General features: G+C 46.8%; 1 protein-coding gene across 1 annotated transcript in view; it reads right to left on the bottom strand.

Moving 5' to 3' along the window:
- Positions 1-3,726: 3,726 nt before the first annotated feature.
- Positions 3,727-19,123, bottom strand: part of VTI1A (vesicle transport through interaction with t-SNAREs 1A) — a 411,985-nt gene continuing 396,588 nt past the window's right edge. Inside the window, exon 9 of the mRNA XM_037804918.1 lies at positions 3,727-4,433. Within this exon, the coding sequence (XP_037660846.1) occupies positions 4,427-4,433 (7 nt within the window). The 3' untranslated portion in view covers positions 3,727-4,426. The remainder of the gene's footprint in view (positions 4,434-19,123) is intronic.

The raw sequence follows: 19,123 nt of genomic DNA on the forward strand, positions 1-19,123 counted from the left end.
TTTGCATCTGGTTATTACCAGATGGGGCATGTCATCCTTGCAGCATACAAATCAGCCTGGAGCTTGATTTAAGGACCAGAGGATTCTTCAGGGTAAATGTTTGTGGGAAGGGAGAACAGCAAAATGTTGCTCTGTGAGTAAAATTCTGACAGTGGATGCACAAGATAAAAACCCCTCCTTGGTTGTGATGGTCACTATGGGAGTTGTTTGCATGGAAACCCATTCTTTGGAATGGATGATTCAAGGAGTCTTCCATAATTCCCACTGCACAGTGACTTTCTGCCATTTTACAAGGTCTCCTTTGCGCTCTTTCCAAGGGGACACGTGACAGAAGCTGTAAGGAGCCAAGAAGAGAATGCAACCTTCAGAAAATTCTTTCCCATGTGTTCCTCATTGTAAGCTATCCAAGGACAGAAAACAGATAGGCTTATTCTCTAAATTTGTAGACTGTTGGAACTGGGAGGGATGTGAGAGCCATTTGTAGTGGACACCTGTAATTCATGCCTCCCCAGCATCCCTTCAAAGGGATGCTCACAGTACCTGGATTTTTCCTTGGGAAATCAATATTCCTGAAACCCTCAGAACATGTGGTTTGGATGGGCCTGGCTCCAAGGGGTGGACAGGAGCCCTCTGGCCCTAGTGTCACACTTGAGATGGACACATGACTCCCATCAGTCCAATGAGAATATTTTTTGGAACGATTGGGAGAGGGAAGATCTATTTCTGATGGAATTACTGGCTGTAAGGATAGTGTCAGGCTGGAGCTACTAGAGCCTCCACATGGAGATAAACGATCTGAGAGTGAAAGTGTGAGGAAAAGCCCAAATCTCAAGAACTTTGTCTGAGCCCCTGGATCCAGCTGTACCTGAAGCCAACATATCATCTCTGTACTTTACAGTTTGTGAGCCAATAAATCTGATTTTTGGTGTAAGCCTGTTTGAGCTGGTCTCCTTTCATTTGCAACCATAAGAGCATGGCTAATAAACCACCTTGTCTGTTTCTGTTTGCTAATGCTGCCGTTATGCAAAATACCAGAAATGGATTCACTTTTATAAAGGGGGCTTATTTGGTTACAAAGTTACAGTCTTAATGCCATAAAGTATCCAAGGTAAGGGGGTACCTTCACTGAAGGATGGCCATGGAAGGCTCGTGGCTGGCGTCCGCTTGCTCCCAGTTTATGTTTCAAAATAGCGTTCTCCAAAATGTTGCTTTTAGTTGCTCTGAGGTCCTTCTGGCTGTGAATTCCTTTATATGACTCCAGTGATCCAATTAACACCCACCCTGAATGGGCGGGGTAACACCTCCATGGAAATTATCCAATCAAACATTTCACTCGCAGTTGATTGAGTCACATCCCCATGGTAACAATCAAAGAATTCCAATGTAATCAACACTAATATGTCTGCCCCCACAAGATTGCATCAAAGAATATGGCTTTTTCTGGAGGACATAATATATACAAACTGGCACACTGTCCTTTCATTCTACAAACCAAAAGCGGGGATGGCTTGCCCAAGGTCTCACAGTCAAGGTCAGAACTGGACTGGAATCTAAGTCCCAGTATAGAGCTCTTTCTAAGAGCCTTTCACAGTACTTCTCTTTTGAGGGAGCCCAGCATCCAGGATTCTAGAGTTGGTGGAAACAACACTTACATGGGTATGTTGTATCAGACTTTGATTGCTAGGACCTATCATGGTTGGAGCACAGGTGCGGGCCCATGCAAATGTGAGTGTGTAATTACAAGCACTTATGATTGCGATGCTTTTCTGCAGTTTACAGAGGATCCAACCAAGCATGGCTGAACACCTCCATCCCTCAACCTTTCTTTAGTGGGGGGAGACAGCCTGTTTACCAACACCCTGATACAAGGGTCTGAGGTTGCCAGCACACGTTGCCCTGAGACCCCTGAGGGGTTCCCAGCTGCTCCTGCCCCTTACCCTGGATTTTACTCCCTCAGACCTCCTAAAAATCCAGTCACTACTGGGTTAATGCCTGGCTCTTGGGTGGAGGTGGGGTGGGGTTTCAAGACCCTGCTCCAGCCCTGAGTGGGTTCACCCTGATTGATTGTGCCTGTGCCCAGTGGGTTGTTTCATATTTTGAATTTGAGCTCTGTAGACACACACACACACACACACACACACACACACACACACACACACAGAGCCATTCCCTAAGGAGGAAATGTGAGACAAGAAAGACATAACCTGTTTCTCTTCAGTGAAAGGCAGAGGGCTCCTACAGGGTTTTGTTTTATTCTGTTTTGTTGTACCAATTTATCTTCCTCCCCTTCCCACCCTGCCAAAGATATTGGCTTATGGTAGTTTTCCAGTGTGGGACCAGAAAACCAGGATGCCTGGGTTCTAATCCCAGTTCTGGCTCCCAACTTCTGTGGACCCAACATTAGCTTCTCTGTGCTCGATGGATAAGAAATCTGAGGGCAATGCCTGCCCAGTCCATCTCCCCAAGATGCTGCGAGGACGACATTGGGTACAAGGATTCTGAAAAAGCACCGATTGATGAGTCGTCATTATCTCGTTTTGAAAGGGGCAACGTAGTTAGCATTTATTGAACACTTTCCATGGGCCAGTTACAGTTCTAAGTCCTTGACATGTAGGAACCAATTGAATCCTCCCCTATTCCCCTCTGAGATAGGCATTATCATTGCTATGAGGAAACTGAGGGAGAGAGAGGTTCAGTTCCTTGCTTTAGAGGCTACAGGCTTAACCATGACACAATGTGCCCATACAGCCCAGTGGTGGAGTGTAAACTTTGGAATCAGGTTGCCCTGGGTTCAAATCTTGGCTCTGCTCTTTGTAAGCTCTGGACTACATTTTCTCTTCTGCAAAATGAGAATATTAATAGTAAATATTACCTAGAGTTATTGTGAGAATTCTGAAATAAGGGAGAGGAATGGAGTTATCAGATTCAGTAAAAAAAAAAATTTTTTAAATGATTAGAAAAGGATGCCCAGTTAAATCTGAAGTTCAGATAAACAATGAATGGTTTTTCAGTATTCACATGTTCCAAATATTGCATGGGACATACTTATACTAAAAAACCATTCCCTGTTTATCTGAAATTCAAATTTAACTGGGTGTCCTGTATTTTTATCTGGCAACCACCTCTTCCCCCCAGGAAATGCTTAAGGGCCTGGTCCATCAGGAAGATCAAAAAATGGTTGGCGGTCTTATTGGGAGTTGAGTGCTCAGTGAAGGGTTGGTGGGTCTGAAGAGGGTAAGATGCAAGGAGGGTCAGATCGGGACTCCTTCGGTCGCCAGGATGGGTCTTGGCCACCAAGAGCTGTTTCTGAAGACCAAGGGGAGGACTTGAGCAGCCTTAGGCTGGGGGTACAGGACACCCTTGATGGGGAGCCCCTTGGCCTTCATCCAGTGCTGGTCCTTGCTCTGGGTTTATAACATCCAAATGACCCTGGTGTCCTGTCTGTCCCCAGAGCCTCAGGCTGCCCCCAGGGCCTGGACTGGGCCCACCCAGTGGCCCCACCAGCTCCCCTTAACTCCTGGTGCTGGTGCAGCTGCCATGCCCACATCCCTGGTGGCACCGGCTCGGGAGGACAGCATGTGCCCTGGCCTCGAGCACACTGAGTGCTCTCTGACTGGACGTACCAGGAACATTCCGCCATAGTCATGCAGTCAGGAGACAGAAAACAAAACAGAAAACACAAAAACAACCCTGGCTCTCCACCAGGAGGAACAAAAGGGAAGGAAGAGAGAAAAAAAGACCCAAAATGGAGGACAGCACCAAGTCACACTGGGTTTTAGAGTCAGACTGAAGGAGCCCCTTGGAGACCAAAGCCACCCTCCAGTCATGTTGCCGGGGCTGGAGCCTACCCAAGAGCTGTTTGCCTGAGACTCCGGAGCCTTCCAGGTCTCATTTCCTGGACCAGCAGCCCCTTGCAGTTCATACCCTCCACAGCAATCTACCTCACGAGAACTTCCTTGTAGACCCAGGACAGCTGCAACTACAGGGGTAAGTCTGTTTTAAACATTTGCTGCCTCAGTTTCCCAATCTGCTAAATTGGGATAACACTATGGTACTGCTTGTTTATTGAATTCACAGCTCAACCTCTGTTTTGGTTAATAATGTGTTAATTAAGAGCATGCATTTTTTAGATCTACCAAAGTTTGGGTTCTGGCTTTGCTGGTTATGAACTTTGCTCAGTTTCCTTGGCTGTAAAAAGAGCCTACTTATACCTCCCGCCTCATTGGATTGGTATAAGGAACCAGACAACAAATTCAGGTTGGCTGTGTTCTGTGTTCCTGGAGGTGGCGTGTCCAGAGCACAGCATGGCCTCGTCCCCAGCACGTGCTGAATCAGTGTAGCTTTTAGGTCTTACTGAGGACTCACGGTGCACTTGGCGCTCAGGAGAAGCAGGTTCAGTTGACAATATTCCATGCCCTTGAGGATTTTACAATCTGGAGGGAAAGACAGGTTATTAAATCATTAGAGAAAAAGACATAAATACTTTCCTGTAATTAAACTTCAGAGTGTGTGGTTCCAAATGTAAATGCCATGGCCCTAGACTTTCATGAAGGGAGAGAGGGTACTGGTGATGGTGCATGGGTGATGCTGGGTGCTGGGAGAGGACAAGTGGGGCAATCAGTTGACCGGGTGAACTTGAAGATGATGCCCTAGCGGTGGTGAGAGGAGAAACTCCCATTCGTTCAACTTTTTGTTGTAGTAGCGTATATACAACTGAGAATTTCCCTATTTAACCACTTTCAATTGTACAGTTCAGTGGTATTAATTAATTCACAATGTTGTGCTACCATCACCACCATTCATTGCCAAAACTTTGCATCACCCCAAACTCTTGACTCATTAGCAATCACTCTCCATTTCCCTCGGCCCCTGGTAACCTGTAATCTACTTTCTGTCTGTCTGAATTTGCTTATTCTAGGCATTTGCGTGACATTGTGCAATATTTGTCCTTTTATATCTGACTTATTTCACTCAACATGACATCTTCAAGGTTCATCCATGTGGTACCAAGTCTCAGAAATTTATCTCCTTATGGTCAAGTAATATTTCATTGTATAAATATACCACATTTTGTTTATCCATTCATCTATTGATGGGTACTTGGATGGCTTTCACCCTTTGGCTATTATAAATAACGCTGCAATGAACATTGGCGTACAAATATATGGTCGAGACCTTGTAAAGCGAGGTCCTCCTGCCTTATCCTTTAGATCAGGAATTTTTAAGAATATCCCAAACCATGTTATGTGCTCTCATAGCCACCCTTCCTCAGCCACCAAGGCCGTTCGTTTTAATCAGGTAGCTGCAAAAATCCCACAGCCTCCTGGGCAGATCAGAGGAGAGGACTTTCTTCTCCATCCCTGAGGACAGATTTTGTGGGCATATACACCATGGGTTCCCCCGAGCCCTCCTCCTTAATCATCTGTTTATTCCCTAAGATCGGAGTCCCGTATTATACTCAGTGTGGGGTACAAAGAAATAGTGGACAGGGCCGTGCCGTTAAGTTGAACCAGGGGTTTACATAAAAATGAATGGTTGTTTGTCTTGGTTTCCAATTGTTTGTCAGGAAGGTCCTGTGTGTGGTTAAATCATTTCTTGGGGCACTCCAGAGGATGATCTCCCACTCCCCAGATGTTTCTGTGATGATTGGGACAGCCCTATATAGATCACGATGGATTTTCTTTCACATGTAGCATTTCTGGTGAGTCTCTGAACAACCCAGTGAGGAAAGAAGGGAGGTAATAGTGTTATCTCCTATTAGCAGACAGGAAACCAAGTTCCGAGAATGAAAGTGACCTGCCCTGGATCACTCAGCTGGAACTTGAACTTCAATCTCCTATCTGTAAATCAGCGACTCCCCCTTTACAATCACTATCAAACCTGCTATGTAGCTGCTTGACGGCAGGGCCTGCCTGGGTAGAACTTCTCTCTCCTGCCTTACCCACATGTTAGCCAGTGGCGTGCTGGAAAATGTTTAACAATTGGCTCTCTGAGAAAAATAAGTAAATAAATAAATCCCTGATTTGTAGTGTTTGCCAGTCTCTTTAGTGTGACTGCTCCCACCCTGGCCAATTTCAAGCTACCAATGTGACCTCAACTACTTGCAAAATTCCTGAAAGTTTAATAATCGGCTCTTACAAGCCAGTAGGAGCTGCCTCCAGCACACCACTGCTTGCGGAGCATGTTACATAGACTAGCAGCTCAGGGGTGTTTATAAAACTCTTCCATCCATCCAAATTCAAACACTCTGGTGGTAGAGGAAGCCTGCCCCATTTTACATTGAAGGATGGAATCTATAGGACTTGGGGTCTCCTAGAGCTGTGGGAGGTAAAGTAAGATGATCAACTGAAGGACCATAGTTTTAGCAGAGTATCAGGGAAAAACATTTGGAGAGGAAGGAATGAAACAATATGGGTATGAAAAGAAAAAGAGAGAAGGAGAAGATGGAAGGAACAAAAGAAAGAGAGAGAAAGATGGAGGGATGGAAGGGTAGAAGGAGGGAAGGAAAGAAGAAAAGTATTATTTATACCACCAAAACAATTCTGCAAGGCAGAAAACAGAGGCTTAACAAGTTCAAGTACATTGTCCATACTTCCACGAATATTAAGCAATGGGACCAGGATTCAAACTGCCTTTCTATCCTTCCAGGCTACTTCTGAAAAAATCAGAAATCTTTCTGACAAATGATTACTAAATTTGTCTTCTCGTCCTAATTGTTCAGATACCTTCTTTTCCTTTCGTTTCTACAGTAGCCATTTTCATTTGTCACAGGGGCCCAGAAAAGAACATCTGTACATTGATAGAAGTGTATAATAACGGATCCTCCAAACTTTCACGAGTGCACTGAATATTGACCTGCAGTGATCCTGAAATAATGAGACTTCATAAAATGCCCACCTAGGTTCTGTAGAGCATGCGGCACACATGAGCTCAGAGAAATAGCGGATGCATTTTTGGATTTTGCCATTATGAGAATTATTACACATTATTATTCCATAGCAACCCTGTGATGGGGCCTTTTACAGTGAGAAAACTGGAGCGCATGGAGGTTAAAGCCCCCTGATGTCCTTGTATGGCCCTAATTCCTTTGTTGGGGACAAGGCTGGGACCAGGAAGTGATCCCAGGAAGCACAAGTGAGGCAGCGGGGAAGTAAGCCGAGGAGGGGAGGAAAGCCAATAGGGGATGTGTCCATGGCAGTGCTGCTGTGGGCTCTAAGTCCCGCTGGAGACCCTCTGAGGAATCATGGGCCCACCATCATCCCATCCTCCTAAGGCATGGGGAAGCAGAGGCAATTTTTCTTTGAGCAATGCCTTCTCTGGGGCTGAAGGGGTCAAGCCCAGGGCCCCACTGGCTGCCCTGCTCAGTGGCCAAGCAAGCTGGGCACCAGGGCCAGCGAAGCAGAGAGAGCCTGGGCACTGAAGGTGGGGGGCTGCCTCCAGGGATGGGGAACTGTGGTGAGCTGGGAGGTGAGCCAGAACAATGGGGTGTGCTTGCCCAACGTCATACTTGCCCAAAGTCATGCTGAGAATTGAAAGAGCCAAACTGGGACTCAAACTTAGGACTTTCCCATGGCCAAACTCATTATCTTTCTGTGCCACTAGAACTTAAAACCAGGTAAGGAGGTAGAATCCACAGGCCTTGGAGATGGAATGGATGTGAAAAAGGGGGTCAGCGATGAGTCCTAGGTTTCAAGCTGCTTGGACTAAGTGGATGGGACTTGGACATTAGCTGAGAAGGAGGATGCAGACCCCGAGGGTTCCAGGGATGAAGTGTTTGCAGGTATAATTTAGCTTCATTCTGGCCACATTTGTTTCCTTTTAAAAATCCAGTCTCTTTATGTTATAGCCCAAATCTTTGGGCAAGAGCAGTAAGACCAATACAAGGATCAAGTTCACAAAAGCCCCATGGGAAGGAAATGAGCTAAGAAGCCAGGCCTTTCCAGGGCCACCCAAGCCTCCTTTGAACCATTGCAAATAACAGAATATCCAACACAAAACAAAACAAAGCAAAACAAAATATGTACACATGCAAAAACAACAAAAATCAAGGATTCTGTTTCTCAGCAAGTGATGCCGCTGGTACTCAATTTTTTTTTTTTAATTGTGGTAACATATATACAACACAACAGTTCCCATTATACCCTTTTAAGTATACAATTCAGCGTGGTAATTACATTTGCAATGATGTGCCACCATCAACACCAGTCATTACCGAAAACTTTCCATCACCCCAACTAGAAACTCTGGACCTATTAAGCATCAACTCCCAACTCCCCACCCCTGGTAACTTGTTATATATTTTCTGTCTCTATGATTTGCATATTCTGGTTATTTCATGTCAGTGGATTCGTATGATATTTGTCCTTTTGTGTCTATTCATTTCACTCACTATGATGTCTTTAAGGTTCATCCGTGTTGTAGCATGTATCAGAACTCCATTCCTTTTCATACATTCATTTTGTTTACCCATTCATCTTTGATGGACACTTAGATTGCTTCCACCTTTTGGCTATTGTGCATAATACTGCTATGAGCATTAGGGTACAAATATCTGTTTGAGTCCCTGCTTTCCATTTTTGGGGGTGGTACTCATTTTTAAGCGGTGCTGTTTGTTGAAGAGATGTGCAGGTGCTTCCTTCCTTATTCACACCCCGTGGTCAGCAGCTGCTGATGGCCTAGGCCACTGGGGGCAGCCATCAGCAGTGGGAACTAAGGAGGGAAGGCTGGGCCAGCCTTTCAGGGCTGCGAAAGTTTTGTTTTGCTTTTTAAAGCAATTTCTTCTTGGCAAAGCCAGTGGATTGAAATCTGACTAGACTCTACATCCGGGGTGGCAAGGGTAGGGGGAAGGAAACCTGAGAGTGGGTGATTGGCAGCTGGGGCAGGTCCACCAACCTCTGCCTTGGTTTCCTGGGGCTGCCATTATAAAGTACCATCAAACAGATGGCTTAAAACAACAGAAATGTATTGTCTCACCATTCTGGAGGCTAGAAGCCATAGTTAAGGTATCGGGAGGGCCATGAAACCTGTTGGGAGAGTTCTTCCTCGTCTAATCTGGCCTCTGGTGTCAGCCGGCCTCCATAGTGTTCCTTGGCTTGTGGATGCATCACTCCATTCTCTGCGTCATCTTCGCACAGCCTTCTCCTTGTTCGCTCCTCTCCTTATGAGGGCACCAGTCATATTGGATTAAGAGCCCACACTACTCCAGTATGGCCTCATTTTAATTTAACTAATTCTGTCTACATTGACCCTGTTTCCAAATAAGGTCACTCTCTGAGGATTTGGGATTAGGACTTCAACATAGGCTTTCTGAGGACACAATTCAACCCTAACCCCTCCTTGCCACATCCCAGTCGGCCACTCTGTTGTTGTCCTCATCTGCTCTCACCTGTCCTTGCTGGCTGGTGCTGGAGCTCTGGGTTCTGGGAAGCAAAGCTGGAAAGGCCCTGGGGGATCCCCGGGGACCACACCCCTTGTTTGATGAGCAGAAAACAGGCCTACAAGGCCTGGTGTTTCCTGAATTCTCAGAAAAGAAGAAACCAGTCAAATATACCACTTAAAGAACGCCAGGTCACCATCTCTACCTCCAGAGCAGTGTCTTCAAATGAGAGGTGGAGAGAGACCATTCTACATGGAGGTGAGGAGCGGTTCCTCAGCTTCAGACAGAATCAACTTGCAATCCCAGCTCAGCTGCTTCCTAACTGTGTGATCTAGGGTAGTCACGTTGCCTTGCTGAACCTCAGTTTCCTCATCAGTAAAATAGGGATAATAGTGTCTACTTCATAGGGTTGTCGTGAGGGTAAAAAAAAAAAAAAGTTCCAGTAGTGCAGTGGTTCTCAAATGTTTTGATCTCACTTTTACCCTCTTAAAAATTACTGAGGACCCCCAAGATTTCATATTAGAAATTTGGAAAACACCTTCCCCTGGACATCAAAACACATTCCATTGACAACCAGAGTGAAGACATCATCACATGTCATGTATCCTGTGGAAAACTCTATTGTATACTTAAGAGAGAATCAAAGTGAAAAAAAGCCAATAATGTCTAAGTAATATTGCAAAAAATAGTTTTGGCATTGCGAACCCCCTGAAAGGGTCTCAGGGACTTTGAGAACTGCTGCATTAGTGCATGCAAAGCCCTTAACATGGGGTAGGTGAGCTCTAACTGGTGCCAAGGGTCAGTGTGAGGGTCCAGGACTCGGCACTTGTGATTGGGTATAAATGGACAGCTGTGAGGGCTTTGCCACCTGGAGCTGGGGGGTCACCTCGGCAGGAGGCCCTCTAATCTGAGTGATCGGCTTTGCGGTGCAATTCTTGGGGACAGTGCCTATAGGGAGAGATCAGCAGGAGGCCGAGCTGGCCCAGGAGGGCTGGGGGTGGGGAGAGGTGTTTGTGGGCAGGGCTTGCAGGTTACTTTTCCTGTTCCTGTTGTTACACTGGGAGGGGAAGATTCCTGTCGTCTGGGCCAGTGCACATTCATCATGTAAACCAAGTTGAAAGAGAGAAAGGCAGCCGACAAGCCGCCGGGGGCTTCTGGCTGAATCTCGCCATGTCCTCCCTGAGAGCAGAGATTTGAAACCCCAAACCCAGGTCAGAGCCCCATTCACTGTTTTCAAGTCTCAACTGCACAAGCCTCAGATTCCTTGCGTGTCACACAGGGTCAGTGGTTACCTGCACAGTTGCTGTGAGAATTAAATGAGATATCCATGGCGAGGAGGGCAAACTGTACAAAGGAAGCAGGGTTTTATCCATGAACAAATGTTTATTGAGAGTGTCTCTCTCAGGCCGCCAAATTCAAGACCGCACTTTTGTGGATTTTATAAGGAGTTACTGGACTCTTACCCTTGGTGCTGGGTTCAGGAAGGTGGAGTGAAGTGCGGGCCACTGACCCTCAACCTGTCCTGCTGCTGTGTGGGGAGGGGTCTACATGGTCTACCCACTGCCGAGGCAGCTCCGGCAGCCCAGGCTGCATTCCAGGGACCGGGCTTGAAGAGCCAGGCTCATCTCCTTCGTTCCTCCCTGTCCCTGGTCCCAAGGCAAAGGCCAGTTCCCAAGAAGAGTAGGGCAGGGCCATCTGGAGGCCACAGGGCCACCCTCGGGCCTGCTCTGCCCGCTCCTGCTTCTGTGGCTTCTCCGTCCTGGGCCCCAGGGTTGCCAGCTGTTTGACTGGTGGTCTCGGGGGCAGCCTGGTCCTAAAACAGAAGCGAGGTACTGTCACTAGCACCTCCTAGGAGCTCAGCCGCCTGAGGAAAAGCCCCGTCCTCAGTGCAGTCGCCAGCACGCAGCCTGTGAGTGAGCCAGCAAAGGGAAGACCCCATGGCTGGCGAAGTAAGCAAGAGCGTCCCATCCGAAAATGAAGGACAAGCTCGCAAATGTCCTGGGGTGGCATTAATGACGTTGACCACCACTTCTGTCACATGGGAACTTTTATGAAGCACCAGGCTGTGTCCTTTACATATCCCAGGGGTTGCAAAATTTCCTGTAAAGGGCCAGCAGAAAGTGTTTTAGGTTTTGTAGGCCACATGGCCTCTGTTGCAAATACATAACACAGTCTTTGAAGCACAAAGGCAGCCTTAGATGATATGTAAATGAGTGGATGTGGCTGGGTTCCAATAAAACTTCATTTACAGAACAGGCAGTGCTGGATTTGGCCAGGAGCCTCACCTTGCCAGCTCCTGAGATATACTGCGTCTAAGCCTAGCAACAACCCTGCAAAAGCGGTTCTGTTGATTCCATTCTAGAGCTAAATAAACTGGCTCAGAGAGGTTAAGTTAACTTGTGCAGGTTACACAGCAAGAAATGACCGAGCCAGAATGGAACCCAGGTTTGACTCCAAAACGGATGTTTCTGACCTCTTGACTTGAGACTGGCTTGAGCCCACTCTTGGCTTGGTTGTTCTATGAACAGCACCCAAGATGAGAGACCTTAGGATCCTGCCTCCCTGCTTGACACCTCAGAGGGAAGACAGGAAGCCTCTGCCCACTGTCACTCAGATGCCACCATCTCCCCAAGAAAACGGGTGACAGCTCAGGCAAGGCCAGCATGACTCGGCTGGAACCCCCGCCTGGGTATCAGCTCCCTGGCGCCCAGTTAAACTATTGACTTTCTAAATTAGAGAAGTTGAAAGTTCTGCCAGGCATTTTTTTTTTTTGAGGGAAACATTTTTTGTAGTTAATCATTTGTCAGAAATGGGTGTGACTCTCCTTCTCACTCTCTTTTTCTCTCTTTCTCTCAAATTCCCTTCCCCCCCTCCTGGAATTATCTTCTGTTCAATCCACCCCCCTCCTCTTTTTCTTTACCATTTAGAGTTGTGTTCAGAGGCATTCGTGGCTTCTCATCTCAAACCAAGGAAGGGTAAAGTGGGGCTAGGGGGGTGCTGGGTCTTGTGAAAGTTTTTCTCTGGAAAAGTTGCATCCTATTGGCCAGCTCAGCTCCCCCTTGCATCTGATGTATAATTTAGCAGCCTGTTTCTCCCCTTCCAGCCCCATCTGTTATCTCCTTGTATTTATCAACTCTTTCACCCAAGAAGTAGCCTGGGATAAGGGTGGGGAAGACCAGGGATCCCATTGTCAGAGAGGTTAAACATTAAATTGAGCTCAAAGTTTGCTCCTCCGCCCCCACCCGGCAGCCCTTAAATTCCCTTTGGCCACACCTCCTTGCCAAACTGCGAGGTGCTAATGACCTGATTTACATCTGTGTAAATCCGGGCTGCGGGGCCCTAATGAGGCCTGGGGTGAAAGGAGCCGCCACCGCCACCGCCACCGTGGCTAGCGGGCTGGGCCGACGTGTGGAGACGCCCTGGAGCAGAAATCCAGCTGTTGCTTGCCCAAAACAAACACTGGCAGAGACACACAAAACAGAACAGAACTCCAGGCACAGACCCTGTTGCCGTGGCTGAGGCAGCAGGGAAAGGGTTAAAAGCGAGAGGCCAGAGACCCGATGCGTTGTTCTCCTTTCAGTCCCCAGGACGCAGGGGCTTAGCTCAGGGCCATGCATAATTCATAGCAGCGGTGCAGTCTGTCCCCCTGCCCAGGCTGGGAATGATGGTGAATACACTCCCAGCACTGGCAGGGCAGGTCCCTGGGCGTCCCCCTCAGTCTAGCACTTGGGGAGCAAAGGAGCTGATGGTGGAGGAGGTCATGGGATGCTCCCTTGCAGGGGTGCCCAAGTTGGTTTCAAGTCAGACTGATGGAGGCCTGTGTTTCCTCTTCACCACGTACCTACGCACTGTCTGCCCTCGAGAAAGCCATTCTGCCTCCATCAGCCCCGGTTCTCCCCATTTGAATGTGGAGACGCTGACGATGCCACCTCCCTGGCAGAGGGCTGGGAAGACTCCATGAGAAGGTGCACAAAGAGGCCTTTGCGTGGTGCCTGGCACACACGTGCTCGATAACTGTACCCATTTCCAAGCGGATGGTCCTGAAGGGAAATGAGGTTGGAAGGATGACAGGGAAAAGCCAAGGGCTTGGAAGAAAAGTAAGAGAATTTTGAAAAATCCTTCAGATCTGGGCCAGTCCAGAGCCAGGGGCCCTCGCTGCCTGTTTGATTAGGGCTAAGCCCTTGGCTTAACCTCTGTGCTCAGTTTTCTCATCTGTAAAATGGGAGTGTGGGGGATGCTTGCCCTCTTGCCCTGTAGGTTCGAGGTGACTTCCTGTGAGATAAAGAGTGTGAAGAGCTTTGGAACCCATAATCCCCTTAGGAGGGACTGTTAAAGACATCATCAGTTACAGAACATTCCTAATAATAATCACGGTGATAAGAATAATAACAGGAACAAACTAAGTGTTTTCCAGGATCAGAAACAGCAGCTTTCTTGTCACCCTCAGTTCCTCCCCCAGGCAAGCCATGTGAGGGGCTCAGGACAGGATTTCACCTGCTTTTGAACTAACTCTGCCTGATGGGTCAGCACCATTGGGTGCCCAAAGAACAGGCCAAAGAAAAGCAAGAGCAGAGCTATTCTCCCCTGTGACCATATCTATTATCCCAGTTTCTTAACACAGGGTCTGGTGTTTTGTTGGCATTCAATAAATGTTGGTTGAATGAACAAACGAACGAATGAATGAATGAATGAGGCATCCTTGGCTGTGGCCAATTCAGTCTGCCCACAAGGAATCCTGTTACACATTTTCATAGAATAATGCTCCTTTCCTTGATAGAGAAATTATTCATTCATTTTTGTTATTGCTTGTGGTGGATTTTTAAAAATTAAAAAATGGCCGCCAATTCCTTGACACTCCTCCCATTGGGAGGTGGGGTTCCGTCTCCCCTTCTGGGATCTGAGCACACTAGAGGCTGCTTTGACCAACAGGGTATGACATCAACGAAGCCCGCTTTCTGGGTGTTCCCCTGGGAACCAGGCTGTGAGAAGCCCAAGCCACATGGGCCACTTGGAGTAAGCCAGTAGACATTTATTTTTAAGGGCATTTAAAAAAAAATAGCAACTTGCCTTTATCTTTCCAAAGCATTCCATTTATTTTCCTAGAAACTACAATACTCTCTTGTCTTACTTGTATTTCACTGGTTACCAAACTTTTAAATTAAATTAGATACTTACAATGCAGTGACATAAACAGGTTTGGACACAAACTTGGTGGACTTCTGGCAAACCAGAGAAGCACAACTGCAGGCAGGAAGATTAGTCAATGGATCAGAGCCAGTTGGGGAAGACTGATTAGGAAGTCTCTACTCAGGGCTGCCACATATCGTTGTGCAGTTTGCGCACGGCACAAGGTACCAACTAAGGGTTCAAATGGGGGTTAAAATCTTGCCTGAGCTACTCTCTCCAAGCCCTGTGCTTTGCTAGAGATAATTCTGCCCAGAGGAGGTGACTTTTTCTAATTCATCTACAAAGGAGGCACCTTTTTCTAGTTTGTACCAAGGCCTTGGAAGATGCTAGTAGGTGCCCCACTCTACTCTACCAGTGACTTGGACCTTATACACCCGTCTTAGAATCTGCCAGCCATTAAGATGAGACTTCACTGTAGCATCACAAAGCATGGAGCAAATCAACATCACTCTATGTCCTCACAATGACCCGTTACAAATCTCAAGAGTGTTTGGGCTCCTGGAACTAATTTCTTTGGAGTTGTGGCTTCCTCAGCCCAGGACAGGACACTGCTTGAATTTGGGGCTCTTTGGGGCCTGGACCCCCTTCCAGTGGGAGCCGTAAGCTCTGTAGTAGAACGCTGCAGCTTCCCCAGTTCAAAGCGATGGGTGCTGTCAACTTTGAAATGGGAGCTAGGAGATTCTGCAGGGTTCAGCACCAGGTCAAAGTCTCCTTATGATTAACCTGCTGCACCCTGTTTTGTCATAGTTCATCCTTACTTCTGGCTCTGGAACCTGAAAGTCTTGCCTAGTTTTCTCATTTGTATCACGGGAAGGAACAGAAGAGTGGCCAGAAATGTTCCTTGAATTGCCTGAGTTAGCTAGAAATTCTTCAGTTAAGTAGTAGAAGAAACCTAATTTGCTTTGCCTTAAGCAGAAAAGGGGATTAATGACTGGCTCAGGAAATGGAGGTGCCAGGGTGCACTTCAGACATAGCTGGATCCAGAGGTTAGAGTGATGTCAGTGGGATGCAGTTTTGTCAGGGCATGGTTGTGCTCTCCTCTGCAATGCTCCTTTCTCAGGCCAACTCTCTCCATATGGAGGCAAAGTGACCACCAGTGGGTCAAGGCCTGTATCCTTCTTGCTTATAATCCCAGTGGGAAATTAATTGTTTCCAAGGTGCTGGGGGGAAAAAAAAAGATACTGAAAAGCACTCTGATTGGCCCAATTTAGGTCATGTGCCCACCCCCGGGGCAAGGGTAATACCAGCCTCATCCAACCCCAACAGCCTGAATGGGATTATTATAGAACAGGGAAAAGTTGTCCCCAAAGGGGTCTGTCTGAGAAAAAAATAACGTCCCCTGCTTTCACAATACATGTGTTTGCATGTGAGCACACAACACACACACACACACACACACACACACACACACACACACACTACTTGATTGAGAGATGGTAAGCTCTTGAACCCATCCAAACATAGACATTAATTAGGATTATTACTTGTAGTTACTGCAACCAAACATCTTACCCTGTTTGAGTGCTAGCGCCAGCAGGAGAGATCAGTTCTGCCATTCGAAACATCCAACCTGCTACCTTCTCTCAGAAATCAAAAGGCGAATTACCTTCCTTTTATTAATCATCTCTTTTCTTACAAGATTTTGCCTTTTGTTTTTCTGCACTTTACAAGGAGAAGTTGTGTTTTTATGCTGTGTGGAGATCTTGGTGGTTAATGGAGTCTTTTGATTTTTAAGTAAGAGTGATTACTGTGTGTGAAGAGGAGGCTCCAGTAGACTGGGGATGATACCTTTAGGTTCACGCCTTTCCCCAGTGCTGTATCGGAAGGATTGTACTGAAACTTTAAACATTTTGAGCAATATCTAGAATATGTATAATTTATAAGCCACACACCGTTGGCTGTCAAATAGGCGATTGATCTGACTCGGGTCTTGTTAATTATCTTCCACATACATTACGCCTTAACAGATCTTCAGTATACTGTGTATCAATATTAATAAGATTATAAAACACTATTGATAATTAGGAACAGAAAGAGCCCAGGCCTTTGATTCCGGCTGTTACAAATGCCCCTGCCTCTCTCCAGATTAGAAAGCGGCCGCTTTCCATTTAATAAAATCAGATTAGAACACCATGTCCTAAGTGGGTTATTAGGAGCCAGCTAAGATTTGCACCAGGATGCAGAGGGCTATTTGAAAATGAGTATGGGCGCACCACTGATGTGTGAGAAATTTATGTCTCTTGTCTATGGGAGGCCTAATGGGGTGGGAGGAGTTTCAGGGGATGCTGTGCCTACTTTGATCAGCCAAATTCCTCGTTTTCTTTGTCCAGACAAATCAGATTGGTTTGATTTTGCAGGATATTCGCAGGGATGGCATTTTATCTCGGCTTCTTCAATTGGATGAAAGGGGACCCCATGGGAAAACAGAGAAAGAGGCCAGTGAGATTCAAGGCAGACTTTAAGCCCCGTCCCATTTTGGATGGCACTTTATTTTCTGTTTTCCTTCTTTGGAAGAGCCTAATCTTTCAAGTTTTTGTTGGGTTCACAAACTCATTAACATCAAACAGGCAGATCTGCCACTAACTAGGAACTGCAAGCAATTTTGAATATAAATAGAAAGACTTGAAGGTCCAGTGCTGGCCAGGGCTCCTCCCTGGAGATCCCTCACCTGGCTGAGGAGGGAGCAGGGGAGAAGGCAGGAGGGGAGGAAGAAGTGACACCGAGGGGAGGCCCTGCTCATGACCAGCCCTAATGTGTGTGAGCACCAGTTAATGGTTCCCAGACGTGCGTGTGCACACAAATCGCTGGTGGTATTTATTAAAAACACACAATTCCTGGGCATTTGTGTTTTTGATAAACTCCCCCAAGTGATTCTGAAACTAAATCTGACTGTTGTCCATCTAGTTTTATCATTTATGATTCTTTTTGTCACAAATGATAGAAAACATTACCCAAACCTGTTTTTGTTTTTGTTATTTTAAATTAAAAATGGGGATTCACAGCCTCTTCTACAGTCCAGGAGAGAGCCTGGCTTCTGATGAAGTTAGAGCCATGGCTTGGACCATATTTCCCCTTCTCAGCTCCAGTTGCTCTGGTTTAATCTTCTCAGGAGTTGGGTGTTGTAAATTGTCATAAAGTGACCTGAGAAATGATCCCAAATTGAAAGCTGGTTCAGCCCGGCTGTAGTTGGGATGCTCAATGCAATTTGTCGGCTTGCTTAACCGCGAGCTGTCAACACACAAAACCAACACTCAAGAACCAGGTCACAGGCACACAACACCTTTAAGGTGGAGAATACTGGAGTCTCTGAGGTCTCTTGGCCCAAGGGCAACACAAAGCACGCCTCTGGTTTAAGGCGGGTCTCTTTAGCAGGAGGTCTAGGGAGCTGGGCTGACAGGGCATTAGCAGGGGGTCTGAAGTTGTTGGCGGGAGGCGCTGGTTGCAGACCGGGAGGGTGGCAGCAAGCCTTGCAGCACAGCTTGGGCGTTGGAGCCGGGATCACCGGGACTGGGTGTCGGCCTGCCTCCACCTGACACTCACCTGGTGGCGTCTGTACTGAGTTTTTATGCCTCAGAGTTCTGGTCACTGGATGTCCTTATCAAGGGAGTGTCCTTCTGGCTGGCATCAAGCCAGTCCATATCATATCTTCGCATGAATGTCTGGTTATCACTTGATACAAAAACGCCTTTTTCTCAATTTATTTATATTCTGATTGTGGTCAAAATGTTTATAATGTTTGGGGGATTCAAGGTCATTAATATCATTTCAATACACAACACAAACTCCACTTCAAGATCTCAAGATGGTTCTTGACCCCACACCATCTTACTATGCCCTTGAGAAAGAGAGACCATTTATGCCATCAACTTCCATGGAGGAGACAAGCTTCTTGCTTCCACAAGGCTCCAGAACCGGCTGTCATGTCTCTGGCTCTGAGTTTGTTTCCTACCCATCCCTGAACGTGTCATGAAGACAGAGGGATGCGTTAGGTCTATTGGCTTAACTCCCTAGAGCTGTGGGTGAATTTCGTCTACCCCTACCCACATCACTGAGAGTGGAGAAGGGATGAGTTCCAGAGGACGTTCTAGAGACTTTTCCCAGAGGGAGGGAAAATGGACATTGGGAAGCAAAGCACAGACGTCTACCATTGACATCTGGCATACCCCTGCATTAGCCCTTCTGCTGGTCTTCTAGAAGCCTCTACTTGAATACTTACAATCTCAGAGATCTCGCTGCTTGCCTCCTCAGCCCCTTTAATCTTCAAACAATGCCTAGAAGAGCCATTTGGGGTTCCATTTTAAAGATCCATGAAACATTTTTAAAAATAGTTCTTTTTGCCATATATCAACTTTCGGCTTTGGGCAGTTGACATCTGGGTGTCATAGTTACAACCTTTGTCAACCCTGCCTGGACACCCTCATTTGTCGGGAGGCACCCGGATAAGGCGTGCACTTCTGCATATTTTGTGAATTTGTCCACTTGGACACATCTACAAAGTATGTCACAAACATACATCACAAAATATGATGGATGAGAAGGTTGGAATGGCAAGGGTGTTTT

The sequence above is a fragment of the Choloepus didactylus genome, chromosome 15, assembly GCF_015220235.1.
Source record: "Choloepus didactylus isolate mChoDid1 chromosome 15, mChoDid1.pri, whole genome shotgun sequence".
Classification (NCBI taxonomy): Eukaryota; Metazoa; Chordata; class Mammalia; order Pilosa; family Megalonychidae; genus Choloepus; species Choloepus didactylus.